We start from the raw sequence: 19,021 nt of genomic DNA on the forward strand, positions 1-19,021 counted from the left end.
TGTTTTAGATTTTATTGAAATATATTCCAATATATAATTTCTGCGTATAGATCAATACAAAGTTGGCTCAAGATGGCATATGTCTATTTGTCTGGAGGAAATATAGGCTACACTTGAAGACTATAGCAGACCTGATCAGTCTGATCAGGTGTCAAATATTTTGTTTACTGAAAGACCTATGTTAGCAATATGCCTTGACAGTATTTACGATTTCAGAGTGTTAAGACAGATGCATATGACAATGAGTGAATCAACCAGCCATCCATCTGAACGCATAAGCCAGGATAAAGTGGCCAGCACCCTGACAGAAAGCATGCAGGCTACGCGAATGTAGCTCCAGATTATTTGATCGCCTAATGACGGAAGTGCTTCCAACCAAGGAAATACCGCAGTTCGGCAAACAACTATGTCTGAAGGCAGAACAAGCATGTGTCGTTACGTTTTAACTTGCTGAAACAAATTAAGATATAAAACGTAGCTAGCTAGCAAAAAATACACACGTTTGGAAGGTACTAGAAGAACGGACGAAAGATAGGATAATCGCGCACGAGACTATAATATTCACTAAAAATGTAGGATACAGTGTTGTTAATTCTAAACTACACTTCAATCAAAAATCATGTTTTGATTAAAATCCATTCCGGTTTAAATTCAGTTCGGTGCCTTAACTTTTAGGAACAAGTTTAGATGTGGGGATGTGTGAGTAAGACAGAAAGGATGTTTGAGAAAGTATGTAGATGACAAAGAGTTCCAGGACAATGTGGGAAGTTACCTAAAAACTAAACTGTGTTTCATAGTGTTCTCTATTTACTGCCACAGGGCCATGCACAGGCCCAGCTTCACAATAAAATGACTGAGGGAGCATTTTTTATCAATGGGGTCATCTAGTTCATAACCTACCATTTGCAGTGTTTATGGGGAAACAAAACTTGGGGGCACAAATTCTATGACCCCCCATAGATCCGGACCTGGCCATGCAGATCCTTTTGATTTTATTCCTGACAAATCCCAGGCAGGCCTTTGGACATTGTCAAGTTCACTCTAATGTGTAGAAATTAGTAGAGGGGACAGAGTTTTGTGTAGCAAATACGCAGAACATTCTCTGTCACTTACAAGGGGTATCCAGATTTTCAAGAAGAAATCTTGATCTGATGGCAGTAAACTGACTTCTTCCCCAATGTAGTTTGTTTTTAGATTTGAACAATGTTGCGCCATCTACAGAGGCTGTCAGGCACTGAAACAAGTGATAAAATGACAAATTAAATTAATGTTGCAAAACCCATCCTGCTTTAAAAAATGCTCCAGTGATCTGGATCTTTCAACAGTGTGTAAACATGTACAGGGGTGTACGGTAGTATTTCTGGAGCTGCATTGTGTCTGCTGTAGTTATTGGGGTATTTTAATTATCTTGTTGTTGTTCAATCTCTACTTTGTCATGGGTTGTAACCCCCCTTCATTGGCACTATGCTACATGGTAGAAACAAGAATCTGGTTATTTCGGCCCATGAGAAGTCAATAAGAAATGGTCTTGATATTGATGTGTTTGTTGGGGTTTTTGCACAAAGACTGATGCTTTGAGATAGTTGCTGATTGTGCTACAAGTCATGATACATTTTGTTTATTTGTTGATTTTAGTCCATGGAGGGTCAATAACATATGGCCTTAATATGGATGTTTGTTCATGGTTTTTCTAAAAGAAACAGAATAATTATTTTGTGATATGGTTGCAGCTTTTTTTCAGCAGGCTTTGTCTTTTTTGTTGTTGGTACAGTTTGCAATAAACTATGCAAAGAGATAAAAACAATGTTGTGTACTTTTGAGAGTATAAGGGATTAGTGGGATAATGAAGTAAGCCCAAAACTGTCAGCTGTTCTGAGTTTCAAGGCAATGTTGAGTGTGTATAAATGGCTAAAGGAAAAACACAGAATTACAAAAAACGATTTATGGAAGTTTATGTATAATTATGATAAAGAAAATATGTCCTCTTAAGGTGGGCAGTGGAATCTAGAAGTATTGACATGTTTCAAACATTTATTGAATAAAAATGTTTAATTAAAGCAAATTATAATTGTTCATTTGCATGACTGAAGGACCTGAACACTGTAGGCCTAATTCATCAAATATCCAAAGCATTTAAATTTGGATCATAGTTTACAATTATCTGTAATAGTACAACTGAGAGAATGGTGAGGTTGGCTCAGAAAAAGGAACATTTCAAATATTTAATTAAAAGTTCAGAAAACAGTAATTTCCATTTAAGATTAGGCTAGATCAGTGTAAAATTGGGGAAAAAAGTATTTCTCAGGGGATTGGCTAAATAAAATGTAAATAAATATGTTACACAAGACTTTCTGGAATTCCGGTAAAGTTGAATAGTAGCCCTACAGTATGGCACATACTATATAATGGTGAGAAAAAATCATGCTCTACCAAAATACCCCCCAACTTATTTTACGTTACCTATCAAACCTAACAAAATGTACTATGACCGCACCTGTTTAATTGCATGAGAACATGCAGGTGCGTTTTGAATCCCACCAGGTCAGGATACGTTATATTGACTAGGGCCAGGGTCTCGTTCATTAACCAATAACAACCACCAAAGTACACAAATATAAAAAGCTTTCACCAACGTAATTGCGAAGTGAACACAACAGCTGCCATTAATTGCATTTGCTGGCGTGCTGGAGGCTATACACACAGGTGTACGCATTTAGCCTCTTTTTTCCAGTAGAGTTTTCGCAGCCTATATTCATTTATTAGACCCTACTGAATAAACAAGAAACGCTTTTAGCATGCAATGTTGATTAGTAGTTATTAGTATCTTAAGTGCAGCTTTAGGCTATATGTCGGTATTATCCGCAAACGCTACAAAATCTAATTAGAAGGAAATGCGCACATCACATTAAGAATTTAATTCAAACAGTTTCTTAGACATGGATTGAAATGATCTGAAATGTAAAAGAGAGAACTGGACATGCAACAACTATTGTGTTGCTAATATGTCTAAGATATTGCATTTGCATGGTCGCTACACGATTATATAGTTGTTTTGAAAACTAATAGAACAGAAAAGTTCATATAACTTAGTGTTTTCCCTCAAAATGCATGGTCGTAAAATGTCTCAACGACTTTGAATCGAAGTAAAACGTTTATTTGACCGTTACAAAGTAGCATGCCTGTATGTCAGAACAATATAACGATTCTTTGCATCTTTTCAGTGGCGATTTTTCTTTACCTACTTAATGGAAAATTACTGGGTTGCCATGAAGAGTGGTCAGGATACATTCAAGATTAACTGTCTAGCTCAAGAACAGAAAAAAAGGTTTTACTTTGCCAGCTCTGTAAACTGATCTTTCAACCTTTCAGTTACTCGTAATATTTTGTAACTGCTAGGCTTACAGCTAGGATTTATGCTTTTTGATCATTCTTAAGCCATTTCAATGTTGTTCAAAAAAATAAAAGTCTTCAAAACTACAATAAGATTTCAGCTCCATGCCAAGCTATTTGGATGTCTTGCCAGAAAGTGTAAATAAAAGGAAATTTTTTCTTTTCAAAATATATTCTGTCTTCTTTTTAGTTACCTATTTAGTTACCAATTGGTTTGCATCACGTTTACTTAAAATTCTGATTAAAGAAAATATCATAGCTCATTCCTCCCTCTGCAGCAAACATAGTGAGTTATTTTGGAAATACTTTGGTATAATAAACCCACAGTATCTTTTCCGAATCCATATTCAATTGTGTATATCGTGTGCATTGCGATAAAATTGTATCTGGAGGTTCCTGGCAATTCTCAACATCTAACAATAAGTTATATCAACTCTGCTAGTTTTCAAAAAATGTATTATGTTAGTCACCAGTAGTAGTTTTCAAAACTAAAGTGATGAGGCTTTAGTGTTCCTCATTCTTGTATAGCTGGCAAGCTAGTTATGTTAATAGTCGACACAGAAGGCTATAATAATACATCCTATTAGCAAGTCATCAAATGTTAGCCAACAATTAGAGCCTTATACACTGGGTAATGTCCCTGAATACACTGTTATATTTACCTCTCATAATGTATGATTTCGCAATGTCTGTATAAAATGCCTTTGTGACAGTGCAGGGGCACTGATGTTAGGACATTGTTCTGGAATGTTCTCAAGTGCCAGGGTTAGTCTTGGCAGTCTGGTGGTTGGTGTTTTTACTCCTACTGTGTCCTATGACCAATCAAGAGGCCAGACTTCCACAGAACCCTTTGGGATTGGGAGCAAATTGCTGTTTACCATCAAGACATCGGGGGTGGGGAGGGAGACCTGTGCCCCTGCCATACACCACAGCCATAAACCCTTGCCCCAGCCAAATTGAAGAGGGGCAGCTGATCCCAGTACTCTGGAGAAACCTGTCTGTCGGTGCCTGTCGGTGTCTGGTCTGGTTTTCGAAGTGGCTGGTGTTTAGTCTGGGTCTGTAGGTCAGGGTGATTGAAGCCTTAGATTGGGGCAGTGAATGAACTCTGGGGGGGTCGGGGGTTAAACCCGAAAACACACTCCACCTGAACACACCCTTTACACTGTAAACACTTCACAAGCACATTTATGCACATGCCCGTTACTAGCACCTCTGTGCATACTAAATCCCCCCATCCTCACTATCAAGTAGAATAACCTACATTTACACCCCATCCCACTTAGACCCCCAAACCACAGCCCCCTACACACCCCTTACTGGGCATATAACCACACACATACCACAGCCGGCTCGCGTGCGATGTAGGAGGGGTGCGTGTGGACTTGGCAGAATTGTGTGTTTTCTGCTCTCAGAGCTTGGGTTTGATGTGTAATAACAGCACCACGGAACACAAATTGCTGTGTAAAAGTGAGACACGCTTCTACCTTGTAAAAAAAAAACAGCAACAAGAAAACAGAATGTCTAGTCACGCATCCTGGGCAGGTTAGTGAGGGAATACAGCTCCTATGACCTGGGGTTCTGGCATGGGAAAGAGAGAGGGGGAGGGAGGAAGAGAGGGAGGGAGTGCATGTGTGTGTGATTGAGAGAGAAAGAGCATTAGGGCCCCTTCTGTGAAGACTTTTTCTAGAGAAACACATTTAGAAAGAAGTATAAAATCGGACTGCATGCTGGGAATAGAACACAGGGCTGAGGTGGTTGACGTGATTGCCAGCTGCCCTGTTGGAGACACATTAGAGAGGCTGTGAAAGTTTAAGGAACTGTAAGAAACAAGATTACATTTACTCTATTACCATTATTAACTGCAGCATAGATACAGTTTTTGGCAACATCAAATTTTACATTTATTACATTATTATTCATTAGAGAGAAAGGTATGACAAGAGGGCATCACTGTGATATTAATAATATGACACAGATATTCAGCGGTTCACAACCTTAGGCATTCTGAGGACCACCCAGTAACAACTAACAGCAGTTGAGAACCACCAAATTACAGTCAAGAGCTCTTAAGGTCCACCCAATCAGCCAACAGCTCTTGAGGACCATCAAATCAGTCAACTGCTCTTGAGGACCATCAAGTCAGTCAACTGCTCTTGAGGACCATCAAATCAGTCAACTGCTCTTGAGGACCATCAAATCAGTCAACAGCACTTGAAGACCATCAAATCAGTCAACAGCTCTTGAGGACCATCAAATCAGTCAACAGCACTTGAGGACCATCAAATCAGTCAACAGTCAAAATGGGTTAATGATGGTAAGGACTTCTGGTTCTCACAACTACAGTTATCACTAGTCCTGTTGATGGAAATAACACGATTAGAGGCGCTAATAGATGCTTTACTCACACACACACACAGTATATCGTGACAAAGAGACTCATTTCCCAGTATCATGGTGCTGACACATCCCACCCCCTCTCTCCTCTGGTGTTGGATCCACTAGAGGATATTATAAATATTATGCTTCAAATGACAACACAGGCTCAGAATAATGGAATGAATCAACCAAAGGTCTTCGGTCTTCCACAATGCATTTATAACACATGTCTTTGGCTGCTTGTTTAAATTTGAAATCAGCTTTCTTAGAAAACCTAGCCTCTCTTTAGGAATAAAATGTGTTACTGAGTCTGGTTTAAAACAAGCACCATAGTGAGGGAAAGTTATTACACATAGAAGAGATCCTCCAAAATGTCCTCTGTCAAAGTGGAACAGGTTTACAGCCTTAAGGAATTATAAAAATATATTTATACCTGATCCACACGGTTGACTCTAGTAATAAACAGCCTCCTATCATTATCAAGGAACAACAAAAACAAGACATTTAGATCCACATTTATACTGTTGTGAAAAAACCCCACCATGCCAAGGCTTCCTGTTTCTCTCAATACTCTAGAGGCTGGCCTGCTGAAATCCCTTTAAACAAATGATTCCACCACATCAAAACGCAGAAAACCTTTCGTCATGGTTCAGGCCCATTTCTCAGTGTTGGATTTGGGATGAGATCCAAATCAAATTAAATAAATGTTTATTTTTCACATGCTTTGTAAACAATGGTGTTGACTGACATTGAAATGCTTACTTACGAGTCCCTTCCAATAAAGCAGAGAAAAAGAGTTTGAGAAAGTGTGAAATAAAATTATAATCAAAAGGTTGAAAATAGAAACACAAGAAATAAGTACACAATGACTAACAAATAACAATAACAGATTGCAGAAACACTTCAGTTAGTCGAAATTCAAAAATATGAGGTAAGTAAGGATTACAGTACACAGAGTGCTGAATTGACTGGGTAACAGGATAGATAATACACCCTAAACAGTAGCAGCATGTGACAGGTGTGAAAGTGTACGTATGTGCGCCAGTACTAAAGGGATAGTACAAAAGGTGGACAATGCAGAAAGACTTGGTAGACATTTAAAACATGTTTTGTTAGTCTTATGGCTTGGGGACAGAAACTGAACAGGGACCTATTTGTTTACAGGCACGAGGCACTGGTACCACATGGCAAACTGTAGCACGGAGACCAATCGGTGGCTTGAGTCTTGGACCACGTTTAAGGTATTTCTGTGATACTGCCTGGTGAACAGGCCCTGGATTCAACCCCTGGGTGACAGGTTGGCCACGTTGATGAACTCAGCGTCTTGCACTACCCACTACAGCGTCTTGCACTACCCACTACAGCGTCTTGCACTACCCACTACAGCGTCTTGCACTACCCACTACAGCGTCTTGCACTACCCACTACAGCGTCTTGCAATGCGGTTGCCCCCAAGTGGGGATGCAGCCAGTCAAAATGCTTTCACCGGTGCAACCTGGTGCACCAGTTAAACTTCAACAGTCAAGAGGCCCTAATGTGTTTTCTTTATAACTGTCTGGGCGTGGGTGGACTCTTGAAGCTCTCCACACGCTCCATTTCAATCCTAGCGACGTGGATGGTATCACCTAGTCCATGATCAGCTCTTTTGTCGTGCTGGCGTTGAGGGGGAGTTTGTTGTAACTGCCTGGGCTCTCATCTCCCCGTGTTGTCATCGTCAGTGATTAGGTCTACCGCCTTTGCTTCGTCAGAAAACGTATTTATGATGTCAGAGCCGTTACACGGCCTTGCAGGCATGGGTGAACAGAGTGCAAGAGGAGCCTGGGAACTTCCAAATGGGTCACACACATATCCCACAATATATTACAACAACTAAAACACATACGAAATGGAAATAAGACCTATATGAAGATAAACTATAGCTGACAATACATATGGTTTTTTTTTTTGTTTAAATGCCAAAAAATATTCTTATAGGCACTAATACGTTTATATTAATATAACACTGAAAGGGCACTGATGTCATGAGGGTGGTGCAAAATATACATGTACTTCCATGTACTGAATAAGCCTGTGGTATCTCCAATACTATCTAGACTTGAGAGCGTGTTTAGGAACTGCTGTTGTTCCAGCAATTTTGTCTTGGTTAGATATCCAGCAATTTTGTCTTGGTCAGGATGTTTTACATGTATATATAAAAAACAGTGATGTGAGCTAGAATTTACACCAGTGATAAAATGTAAGGCGGATAGATTGCACCCAGAGATTTCTGTACAGACGCTGAAGCACACATATATAGCATATCATCATCATATCGCAGGAATATAACATTTACACTTGCACACTTGCACATGATCTTTTCTGTGCTGACTTGACAGATTTTTATTAGATACTATAAAAGAAACATGTAAATCTTTAGCTTCTTCACCAACTCAGTTGTGTTTTAAAATACATATTTTCATGTAGCCAACTGTCACGATATTTGTAGGAAGCAGCAGGTACGATAAAACAACCATTTAGGATAGTAATTTAAGTATCCAAAATTAGGTTCAAGAAAATAGCATGTACTATACTATTACTAGGGGAGACCGGACATCAACATTTTGGACATCTCTGTCTGTATCTTGAAGCTCCTTTAATCCAGTGCATTCAAAATTGTAAACAAAATAGTTACATGTGTCTGCTATTAGATGGCATAGCTGTTATATCTGTAACACAAACAAAACATGCGTGGTTTAGTCTCAAACACAAGGAGTTAAATATTACAATTCACCCCATAGCCTGGGTCAGTTGTAACATACCCTGGGGTGAAATTTAACATTATGATATACCCTGGGGTGAGTTGTAACATACAAAAATTATATTGAAAGCTTTTTATTTCAAAACCTTAATTACTTTTTAACATAATTGGTGTGTGTGTATGTGAAATATGTTAGTTAATGTCAGTCATAGTAGTGAGACATTTGAACATAATACATTTGAACAAAATGAGCATTACTGAATATTAGTTTGTGTGTTTGTGCTGGATTGTTACCGTCAGTCTAGGCATACTGAAATTCAAAGAAAACATATACAGGCCTACAACAAAAATGTTGCATATAGTAGGTTGTAACATTTTAATTGTGGTTACAACTAACCCAGACTCCTATAGTCATGAACTTGCTTACCTTACAGCTAACAGGTAAAACATTATCACTATAAACTTCTAGATAGACACAAAATAAACATGATTTAAGTTTGATGAATTTATTTACATAGCTGGCAATACTATCATAAAAATGAATGAGGTAAAAAATTATAATTCTTACCTCAAAATGTGTTCAGAGTGCAGAGTGAATCAGATGATTCGTAACTTGATCCTGATTAGAGAAATTGGAAGTGTTACAACTAAGCCGTATTTCAACCATCCCCCGTCTCCCCTACTATATTTTATTTGCATTTAGTACCAACCTACGATCATAAGTGATTTTTCTAATAGTTGGAAATCATAGGTTTGCAACAGCTTGTGCAATACTGTATACTGTATTGTGTCATCAGAATGAAAACGAAATGTACAACTTCACAAAGTTTTCCTTAATATACAGAGTGAACAATAATAGGATCCAGAATGTAATCATGTGGACCACAAGAGCTATGATGACATTTGTTATGGCTATTTCTGTAATAATAGGGTAAGATAAAATGTTATCTGTGAGCTGTAGTAAGTTACATTTCAGAAAAAAAGAATGGGAAATCTGTGTCCTTTGGCCTAAGGTGGTCCAGGCCCATGTGCGCTATGCACATGTACTGTAGCAAGGATTCGACTCCAGCCCTAACAGTAGAAAATTCTAACCTCTATCTTTTCCCACTGTCTCTATCGATAAAGCATCAATGGCTAGAAATAGGAAGAAAGAAGAATAGGAATAGGTTTTGAGCGGGACTGATGTTGTTATTGATAAGTTATGTAAGAGCGCCATCTTTTAGTAGGAAAGCGAAATGTAGTACCAAAAAGAATCCCATTGTTCTGAAGTGTAGTATTGTCCTGAAACCGACGTAAAGTATGGCGGCGCTGTGGAGCTACAGCGACTAGTCGTCCCTAAACAGACGGGTCAAGATGTCTGACATGGAAGATGATTTCATGTGCGATGATGAAGAAGATTATGATCTGGTAAGCGTAAGTTTACAGAATACATTTCTATTTTCTTGTTTGTTGATCTATGTCTAACCAGCCTTCTTACCTAATCCATTTGCGTTAGCTATGTCAAAGGAGGTGATGTGTAAGTAACGTTGGCTAGCTATTTAGCTTGCTAGTTAGCCAACAACAGTAGCGTGGGTGCCCGTTTTTGGTAACATAGTTAACTTTAGCTAGTTGCAAAGTTGCATCTATGGAAAATATTGTTAAGCTACGTAGTACTACTATTGCTAGCAAACTAATGGTTGTCAACATGTAGTTGTGAAACGTTTCGCCAAACTGAAGCATAACAAAAACAAACAGAAGGAAACAGGGAGGGACCTACATGATTTTTGCTTAAGCGGTCCTTACCCTTTCATGTGTTGGCTTGCGTTTGGTGAAACGTGTCTCAAATAAACGTTTCGTTTGGCGCAATCAGTAGACACAAACTGGATTACCAGCCTGTCGTTGCACATGCACCCATGCTTGATGGCTAAAACGGCTAACTGAAGCCATTAGCCCCATCATAATATATCTTTAACGTTGTTTGTTTTAGCTAATAGCCAGCTAACTTATGTTCTGAGTTTTTGCTTCAACCCAGGAATATTCCGAGGACAGTAACTCTGAGCCAAATGTTGACTTGGAAAACCAGTACTACAACTCCAAAGCACTGAAGGAGGATGACCCTAAAGCAGCTCTCAGTAGCTTCCAAAAGGTGGGAACTGCACTGGCAAGTCAGTCACTCTAGATTAGAGATTGGTGGATGTATAATGGTTAGTTGTACTCTATTGATAGGTATTGGAGTTGGAGGGAGAGAAGGGAGAATGGGGGTTCAAAGCCCTAAAACAGATGATCAAAATCAACTTCAAGTTGGTAAGAACTCTGTTCTTAAGTCTGTATGATTAATGCCTGTGACATTGTGCTTTCTGTATGTGACATTGTGCTTTTCTGTCATTCCCATTGCAATGTAAATCAATGCACTGTTGTCTGTTTTTTTGCTCTGTATTTGTGTGTGTCCCCTGCAGACCAACTTTCCCGAAATGATGTCTCGGTACAAGCAGCTGTTGACCTACATCAGGAGTGCTGTGACCAGAAACTACTCGGAGAAGTCCATCAACTCCATCTTAGACTACATCTCCACCTCTAAACAGGTATAGATGCAAGATCTGGAATTAGAAAGCTGCTTGGGCCAGACCTATATTTCAGGCTTGCATTGAGGGATTCTTTACTGTGGGTCCCGACAGAACTATGCACTGTGGTGGTGGCGGGGCTGCTAGTGGGTAGCAAACAAGATGACACTATAAAGTTGTCATATATCTGCTTTAAATGTGGTTTGAATTCTGGCTGTTTGAGTACCTCTCTTCTCCCCATCAGCAACACTAGGAGACGTGTGCCTGCTTTTTCCAATAGTTGAAATGTTCCTTCTTCCTGTATGAGTTAACGTGATCAAATTTGATGTAATTCTAAAAGGAATTGCCAAAGCATAATCAGATTTCAGTTCTCACTGGTGAAGTGTAGCCAAAATAAACCTGCTGAAATCTAGTTGGAGCAGGCGGATGTGGGTCCAAAAGACCAGTCCAGCGCCGATCATTTAAGTGCAAATTAACTTATGTAACTGTTATTTTGTATCATTCAATGACCTACATTTCAAGGTACATTTCTTTTGTTGTATTTTTCAGCTGATAGAGTGTCAGTCATGTTGTTACAAGTGGTTTCTGTGCTACAGTATATTTGATGGGGGTGTTAAATGTGGGCTGTTTTGTTGGGTGGTTTATGTGTCACAGATGGACCTGCTGCAGGAGTTCTATGAAACTACGCTGGATGCTCTGAAGGACGCCAAGAACGACAGGCTCTGGTTCAAAACGAATACGAAGGTAGGACACAAACGGACGCCTCAGTGTGGCACGTTTTCCTCTGGTGTGTTTTAGCTGGTTTTAACTGGTGTCCTATTCATGCTTCAGCTTGGGAAGCTGTACCTGGAAAGGGAGGAGTTTGGGAAGTTGCAGAAGATCCTCCGACAGCTGCACCAGTCCTGTCAGGTGCAGTATGGGAGGTGGTAGTCTGAGACCGCGTTTAGACGATGAGCCTCAGTGTTTCGCGTTCCTGAATGGGGCTTGTTGTGGCGTTCGTTTTGTTTCAAATTAGTATGATCTGTTATGCTGTGTTTTTATTGGCACTACAATCAGATTACATTGAAGATCTGTACGCTAATGTGCATCTAATCCATTCAGTTATGTAACACAACATGTGTTCTGCAGACAGATGATGGGGAAGATGATCTGAAGAAAGGCACTCAGCTGTTGGAGATCTATGCTCTGGAGATCCAGATGTACACGGCCCAGAAGAACAACAAGAAGCTGAAGGCCCTCTATGAACAGTCCCTCCACATCAAGTCTGCTATTCCTCACCCACTCATCATGGGAGTCATTAGGGGTAAGCTTTACCACCGTAGAAACAAGTCAAAAACGCTGTCACAGTGTATCGGTTACATTTATTATGTTCCGACCACAGCCGACCGTAGGAATGGAACCCCTTTGGGAATACCTTTTTTAGTTCTGCGGTCACAGCTTGTAAACCGACTTGTAATCGGACTCGATGAGATCTCTGACTGTTGAGGGGCGATCATGAAATATCACAAACAGGTCATTTGCCTTTTGCTGTTAATTGAAATGACCAATAAAGTGTGTCTGTGTATGCATGCATGCGTGCGTGTGTGAGTGCGTTCTCTCTCTCTTTGTCTCTCGCTCTCTCTCGCTCCTCATGTTTTGTACTGACCAGCCTTTGATTGCCTTCCCCAGAGTGTGGAGGTAAGATGCACTTGAGAGAGGGCGAGTTTGAAAAGGCCCACACTGACTTCTTTGAGGCTTTTAAGAACTATGATGAATCAGGCAGCCCGAGGAGAACCACCTGTCTCAAGTACCTGGTGCTGGCCAACATGCTCATGAAGTCTGGAATCAACCCCTTTGATTCACAAGAGGTACAGCATTTCCTAAATTCTGTCCAATTATGTTTGGTTGTTTTAGTTAATTAGGTAGGCTCAGTGAAATGTTTTGCCCTCCTGTATTAGATCAACTCACTGTGTATGTAGTTCATAGATGAAGTGTTTACATGTTGTGAACAAACCTCACTTAACATTTTTTTTTTTTATTATGCTTCATATACGGGTATGATTGTTTTATTGTAATGTTGCAATGAAAACTGGAACTAGTCTGGATAGGGGATGAATAAAATAACATTATTTTGGTTAACTGCTTTGCTACAGCAAGTGCAGCATCTTACAAGTCTGTGGGCTGGGCATCATGTGAATTTACAACACTTTATTATAACAATACAATAAAAAAATCAACGCATCAACTATTTATCCCCTATAGTGTAATTAGTAACATTGCCACTAATATTATGGGGAAATGTATAAGAGAGTCTATATTAATTATTGTCTGATAATGTAATTATTTTCTATTTGTCATTGTAGTAAACGCATAGTAAACTAATGATTGCAACTTCTAAAGACGACTGCAATTTTTGAAGACATCAAATTTGCATTAAACTAATTAAGCACCTGTGGCAAACACCTCTTTTTAGTGTTTTTTATTGGCTGTTCTTTTTGTCTTTTTTGTGACAGGCTAAACCTTATAAAAATGACCCAGAGATCTTGGCCATGACAAATCTAGTAAGGTAAATAGATAGTGTGTTTGCTTGTGCTGTGTGTGAATTGTTTTCAGTCATCCATAGAGGTGCTGGTGATATTTTAAGGTAGAACGCCTTGTTGTCAGTTAAACCGTAACTCGTATAGAAATTGTATAACCTCAAGTATATACTGCCATGATTTGGTGCTGAGTTGTCAATTCACCCAAACCATGTGGTTTTTTTCAATCACAGATGTATGTTTAATTGTGTTCTTTTGTTTAACCATTGGTTCATGTATGGTGTCTTCAAGAGGGTCTGTGTAATGTTAGTGATGTAATTAGAAAATATGTTAGTGTGCTTTAGGACGGATTATTTATGCGAAGCATTTTTTTCCCGCCTGGCTAATTTGTGCCTGTCTCAAGATTAATCCATTCCGTGACCATGACGTAACATTGAGTGCCGCACCTTGAAATATATGAGCTGCACTTAGCCTAAACATTTTATCCTTCCTCCGAAACATACAGCCTCACTCTGTCCATCAGTTGTAGGATGGTATGTGGGGTGCCAGTTGGCTCAACACACTGTCACAATGTACATTAAAATCCACAGTTGTACACAGTTCTGTTCTCCGTAAAGGACCCGAATAAACCGGGTGCACTGCATACAGCAGTGGGATTAAAACACAGGAAGTCAATGGAATGACGTTATCCATTAACACAGATGCCCAATCCAAACAGCCATGTAGAGCGCTTGGTAGCCCTTCGGTTTCTGGCTTCAGTTTCCACTCTTTGTTCACATTACTACATCATAAAATAGGCGGTGGCTAAAATGGGACTCGACTCTTTCCTCCCATGCATCTTAACTTTGTTATTTTGTAAACAGACAACTTGAAACACACACCCAGAAGCTTAGAAAATAGGTTTGTTGATGTGAAAATGGATAATATTTAGAAATGTGATAAATGGGCAAGTGGAGCAGTGGTTGTTTGGATGAAGACAATGTATGCATGTATCCTTTATTAACGCATTCTTCTATGTCTGCTCCCAGCTCCTACCAGAATAATGACATCACAGAGTTTGAGAAAATTCTCAAGACAAACCACAGTAGTATCATGGATGACCCATTCATCAGGGAACACATTGAGGGTACGTGTGTGTGTGGGTACGTATGTGTGTGCATGCGTGCGTGTGAAGACTTCAAATCCCTGCAAGGTTTTTGGTTTGTGGATAGAACAGCGGTTGTCTGTCTGTTCATCATAAAGGAGCCTCATCAGTGCTGTGTTCTATGTTTTCTTTCAGAGCTGCTGAGGAATATTAGAACCCAAGTCCTTATAGCGCTGATCAAGCCTTACACTAGAATACACATCCCATTCATCTCTAAGGTAGGCCTCAGGACAGCAATGGCGCCTGGTTCCACATTAATCCTGCTGGTTAGATATATTGTGTTTGCTATGCGTGTCCCCTGACATTGATTACTTAACTACTTCCTGTCCCATTAAGGAAATGGTAAACTGGAATATATGACACTGCCATTCATGCTATCCCAATTAAAGATCAACAAGGATGGGGAACCATTAGGGCCTTCAGTGAAGACCTTAGGATTTATAAAAAATATATTCACTTAAATGGTTTTGTTTTAAATTGCATCTTTTCAATATTTTTTATGGTGTGGATTAACCTCCTTAGTTTGGATAGAAAAGAGAAGGGTTAACGAATACTAAAAACATTGAATCAGGGTTTTTCTTTGGTGTTCTCTGGGTAGAAAAATAGCAAGCATTTGCCTAGTTTTGCCACACTTTTGATTTTCCTACCCAGCGAACACCAAAGAGAAATTCTGATTCAATATTTGGTAATAGTGATTTACACTCGTTGTTTTCTTTCTGAACTAGATCAAATGTTTGTACTGGGAATTAATAGTAGTACATTTCAATTAGGGAAGTTTATTTAGCCTTGGCATGATTGGGGCCAAATAGCTTATGAAGTCCCAGGGAATGAAATGAATGGAATGCCTTTTCATTTGATTCTTTGTGGATGTGGTCTTTCAGTCAACCTGAGGTAGAAGGTGCCTATTCAACAGGGCTACTCAATCCTTTTCCTGGAGAGCTACTGTCCTGGAGGTTTTCTTTCTAACCATCATGAATCACCCCTCATTCTAGTAATTAGCTGTAAAAGAGCCACATCAGGTTAGTAACAGCTGAGGTTGGATAGAGATCATCCAGGATGGTAGCTCTTCAGGACCTGGACTAAACTGCCTGTGTTGAAATATCACAGGTTAGTGGGTGTGCAGTGTGCTTGTCCTTGCTGGTTGCATTACTCTGTGAGAGTACATAAAGCTAATCCCTATTAAAAAGCAATATAACCCTGGGACCTGGAAAACAAGGAAGTAGCCAGGCAGCCAAAACAAAGAAGTATTCTGGAGCCAAATAAAAAATAGTGGGTGAGCATTCTCTGCGCTTGGTCTGATAAGAACTGACCAGCATGCGAATCGCAGTCAAATCAAAGTCCAATGATCATGAGTCTTATGATATAAGCCAGAGCTACAGTGTGTCCTGGCTTCAATCTGGTGTTAACACCAGGGTTGTCTCCTCTGATATGATTGTTTTTTTACATTGTATATTTCCCCACCTCCTGTACGGGTAGAGAACTGGAGGACAAATGCAATCCATGTGACTATAAGGACATCCCACAAAAGACAAATATAGAGGTCTCTGAAATTAAAAACCCTCACAGTATAATCTCCTCTCTAAACAGTATCAGAGGCCTGAGAAGAGAACTTATTCTTTTCGGAAGATCCCAACATCTTTTGAGCTGCTTCAACAAATATTTCAGATTTCTTGGGTGATTTTTTTGTTTTGTTTGGGTGGTGCAGTTAACCAACAGCACAGTTAATGCTAAGAAGAAGCCCCTTATGGACGATCAGCATGTTGGATTTCCTTGACCGTTAAACAACATTTAGAACCTCCATTTGCTTGTGTATCCACTATAGCTTCCTCGGCTCCCTTTTTCTCACGCCTCCCTTTAGGAGACATGCTTGCCAGCCTTGACACTTAACACTTCACACCTGATTCATCTGCTTCCCGTCAAGCCTTTGGCTAGTGTTGGGGCGTAGCTAAAGTCTGTACACCATGCGTGTCTATGATCAGAGTTGAACGGCCTGGGTTGAACAACGTTATAATGTTATTGACTTCACAGTGTGAATTCACTAGATAACACGTATCATTCATTCCACAGAAAGCTGAGTGTCTGCAGGTTTTTAACAAGGCTCTTGTACTCGATTGAGGTCACTGATTAGGATCTCTGCTCACCTGGTTTTCGAGGTCTTAACTGGTAGGAATGTGAAGAGAAACACAAACTAGTTGGCACTTGGACCTACGTGAAATGTTTTGCACTCCTGTATTAGATCATTCAACTCACTGTCTATGTTAAACATTTATTCCATCGTCGATTTCATTGTTTGTTTTCTAATGTCGGTATGCGATTATCGATTTGACTGTGAACTGAAAATGTACCAGAGATCACTGACTTGTCTACGTGGTGATCATTTATCAGATCATGAACAGTGTCTGTAGGCTGATCATGCATTAGGTGATTGACTGAGCCGAGTGTTGATAATGAAGTGGAACTGTTTTGTCCCTGTCTTTCAGGAGCTGAACATAGATGTGTGTGATGTGGAGAGTTTGTTGGTGCAGTGCATACTGGACAAGTAAGTTTCTCCCAGATACTCATCTAGAGTAGTGTGCGCTGTGTTCATGATTGACATGGTTGAAATGCGTCAGGAGACACATCAGAGCGTGTTTCCTGTGCTTCTGCGGTAGTGCCTGTGTGCGTCAAGGAAGATGTCACAGAATCCTAATAGTGAAAACTACTATTATACTGGATATAGTAGTAGTAGCAGTAGTATCACTACAATTCCTCTGAAGTATTCATAACCATAGTAAATTTAGGAAAGTACAAGTTGTTTTTCTAGTTCTGTGACGTGAATGAATTGCTACTCCCCAAAGGTCTTCACAAATGTAACACCACAAGTGTCGTTTTCCTCATAGTTCTCATACCTCAGACAGCAGGCAAACATGAGTCACCATGTTCTGTCTTTCTCCCTTTTTCTTATTGTATTTGTCTTTTTATTCTGTCTTTTGAATCAGTCTTTCTGTCTATAATAATACAGTGTGGAAGTAGTGTATGAACATCGGATGAAAAGGAGCTTACTTGATTGCTGCTACAATACATTATGCAATGTTTTAACCTTTTGTAACCAGTGTGGGTATCAGTGCAAATATCTTTCATTGTTTTATAATTTCCCATGGTACTGTAGCAGACAATGGATTTTATGGGGTCCATTTTCCACAGTCAGATCTACAGCCAGTAAATTGGAATACATTTGAATTGCATTGGAGTTCATATGGCCTGTAGTGAAATGGAACACAGTGATTGTCCTTTTGAAACTTTTTACCCTTCCAAAATATTTTTTATACTAAAACCTACCGCAGGCCTTAGTTTGCCTGATGTAGTATGTTGTAGAACCCATTGTTTTGAAATGCACAATTGTTCGTTCCGTTTTAGGAAAGTAAGTTTCCTTGACCAAATTATAATTTTTTTGGGCCAAGTTGCTATGATGCTAATATCAATTGTAGTTGTTATTTCTGTCATAGGACCTTCTGTTGATTACTTCCTCATGCTTGGTCTCCCCTTTAGCACCATCCAAGGTCGTATCGACCAGGTTAACCAGCTGTTGGAGCTAGACTACCAGAAGAGAGGAGGGGCGCGCTACACTGCATTAGACAAATGGACAAACCAACTCAACTCGCTCAACCAAGCCATTGTCAGCAAACTTACATAATTCAGCCTGACAGATGACAATGGACAGCACGGACACACAAGAGATTATCAGTCTACTGTTCCAATGTGTCGGTCTATCAACCAAACCACCAGGTCTGAGCAGAGCTGCACCAGCAGCGCAAAGATGTTTTGTAATCTGCCACTGCAGTGAAGAGGGGGAAAACGACAAGATGAGGAGAGAAGGCATTCTAGAAGACGTCAGTTCTCTCTTGGGGCTATCTCTGTTTGCTTAAACCCCCTTGTTTGTTCATCACAACATTTTAGTAGAATAATTCTGAGAAATATTAGTCACCAGACCTTTTTAAAAGTGCTTTATTCTTTTGCCAGACAGTTTGAGTAAAGTAAAACAGTGGTTTACTTGTCTGCTGGCTGGTAGCTGGTGTTGGGCAACACTTTTCACAACATTTTGCTGCACGGAACATATCAAGATACTGTTGTGAATAAAACGTGTTCTCCAACTGTACACGGTATAAGATGTTTTGCGAAAAATTTGTCTACCGCTTAGTTTTTTATTTCATATCAACATTGGTTCAACAAAGTTTTATTTGCAAATATTTCTAGAATTAAACACAGGTTTACACAGGTAAAACGCAGACTCAAGTAATTTTTTTCATAAATGTTAGAAATGTTTTGTGCCGAAACCACA

General features: G+C 39.6%; 1 protein-coding gene across 4 annotated transcripts; it reads left to right on the plus strand.

Annotated features, from left to right (window-relative positions):
* The first annotated feature begins 9,571 nt into the window (after positions 1 to 9,571).
* LOC105022660 (COP9 signalosome complex subunit 2) lies at positions 9,572 to 18,964 on the plus strand. 4 transcript variants are annotated; one of them, XM_010891286.5, is made up of 13 exons: positions 9,572 to 9,916; positions 10,515 to 10,628; positions 10,709 to 10,786; positions 10,939 to 11,064; positions 11,680 to 11,787; positions 11,875 to 11,952; positions 12,172 to 12,346; positions 12,712 to 12,890; positions 13,536 to 13,588; positions 14,588 to 14,685; positions 14,839 to 14,921; positions 17,184 to 17,242; positions 18,232 to 18,964. In XM_010891286.5, exons 1-13 carry the CDS (start codon positions 9,857 to 9,859, stop codon positions 18,374 to 18,376), a joined length of 1,356 nt encoding a protein of 451 aa, XP_010889588.1. In that variant the 5' UTR covers positions 9,572 to 9,856; the 3' UTR covers positions 18,377 to 18,964. The 4 variants fall into 4 exon arrangements, with proteins under 4 accessions (XP_010889588.1, XP_010889591.1, XP_010889589.1 ...); XM_010891289.5 differs by having other exon boundaries at positions 9,576 to 9,916; positions 11,698 to 11,787; XM_010891287.5 differs by having other exon boundaries at positions 9,578 to 9,910.
* Positions 18,965 to 19,021: the final 57 nt, after the last annotated feature.

Source organism: Esox lucius, chromosome 2, assembly GCF_011004845.1.
Source record: "Esox lucius isolate fEsoLuc1 chromosome 2, fEsoLuc1.pri, whole genome shotgun sequence".
In the NCBI taxonomy this organism is placed as follows: Eukaryota; Metazoa; Chordata; class Actinopteri; order Esociformes; family Esocidae; genus Esox; species Esox lucius.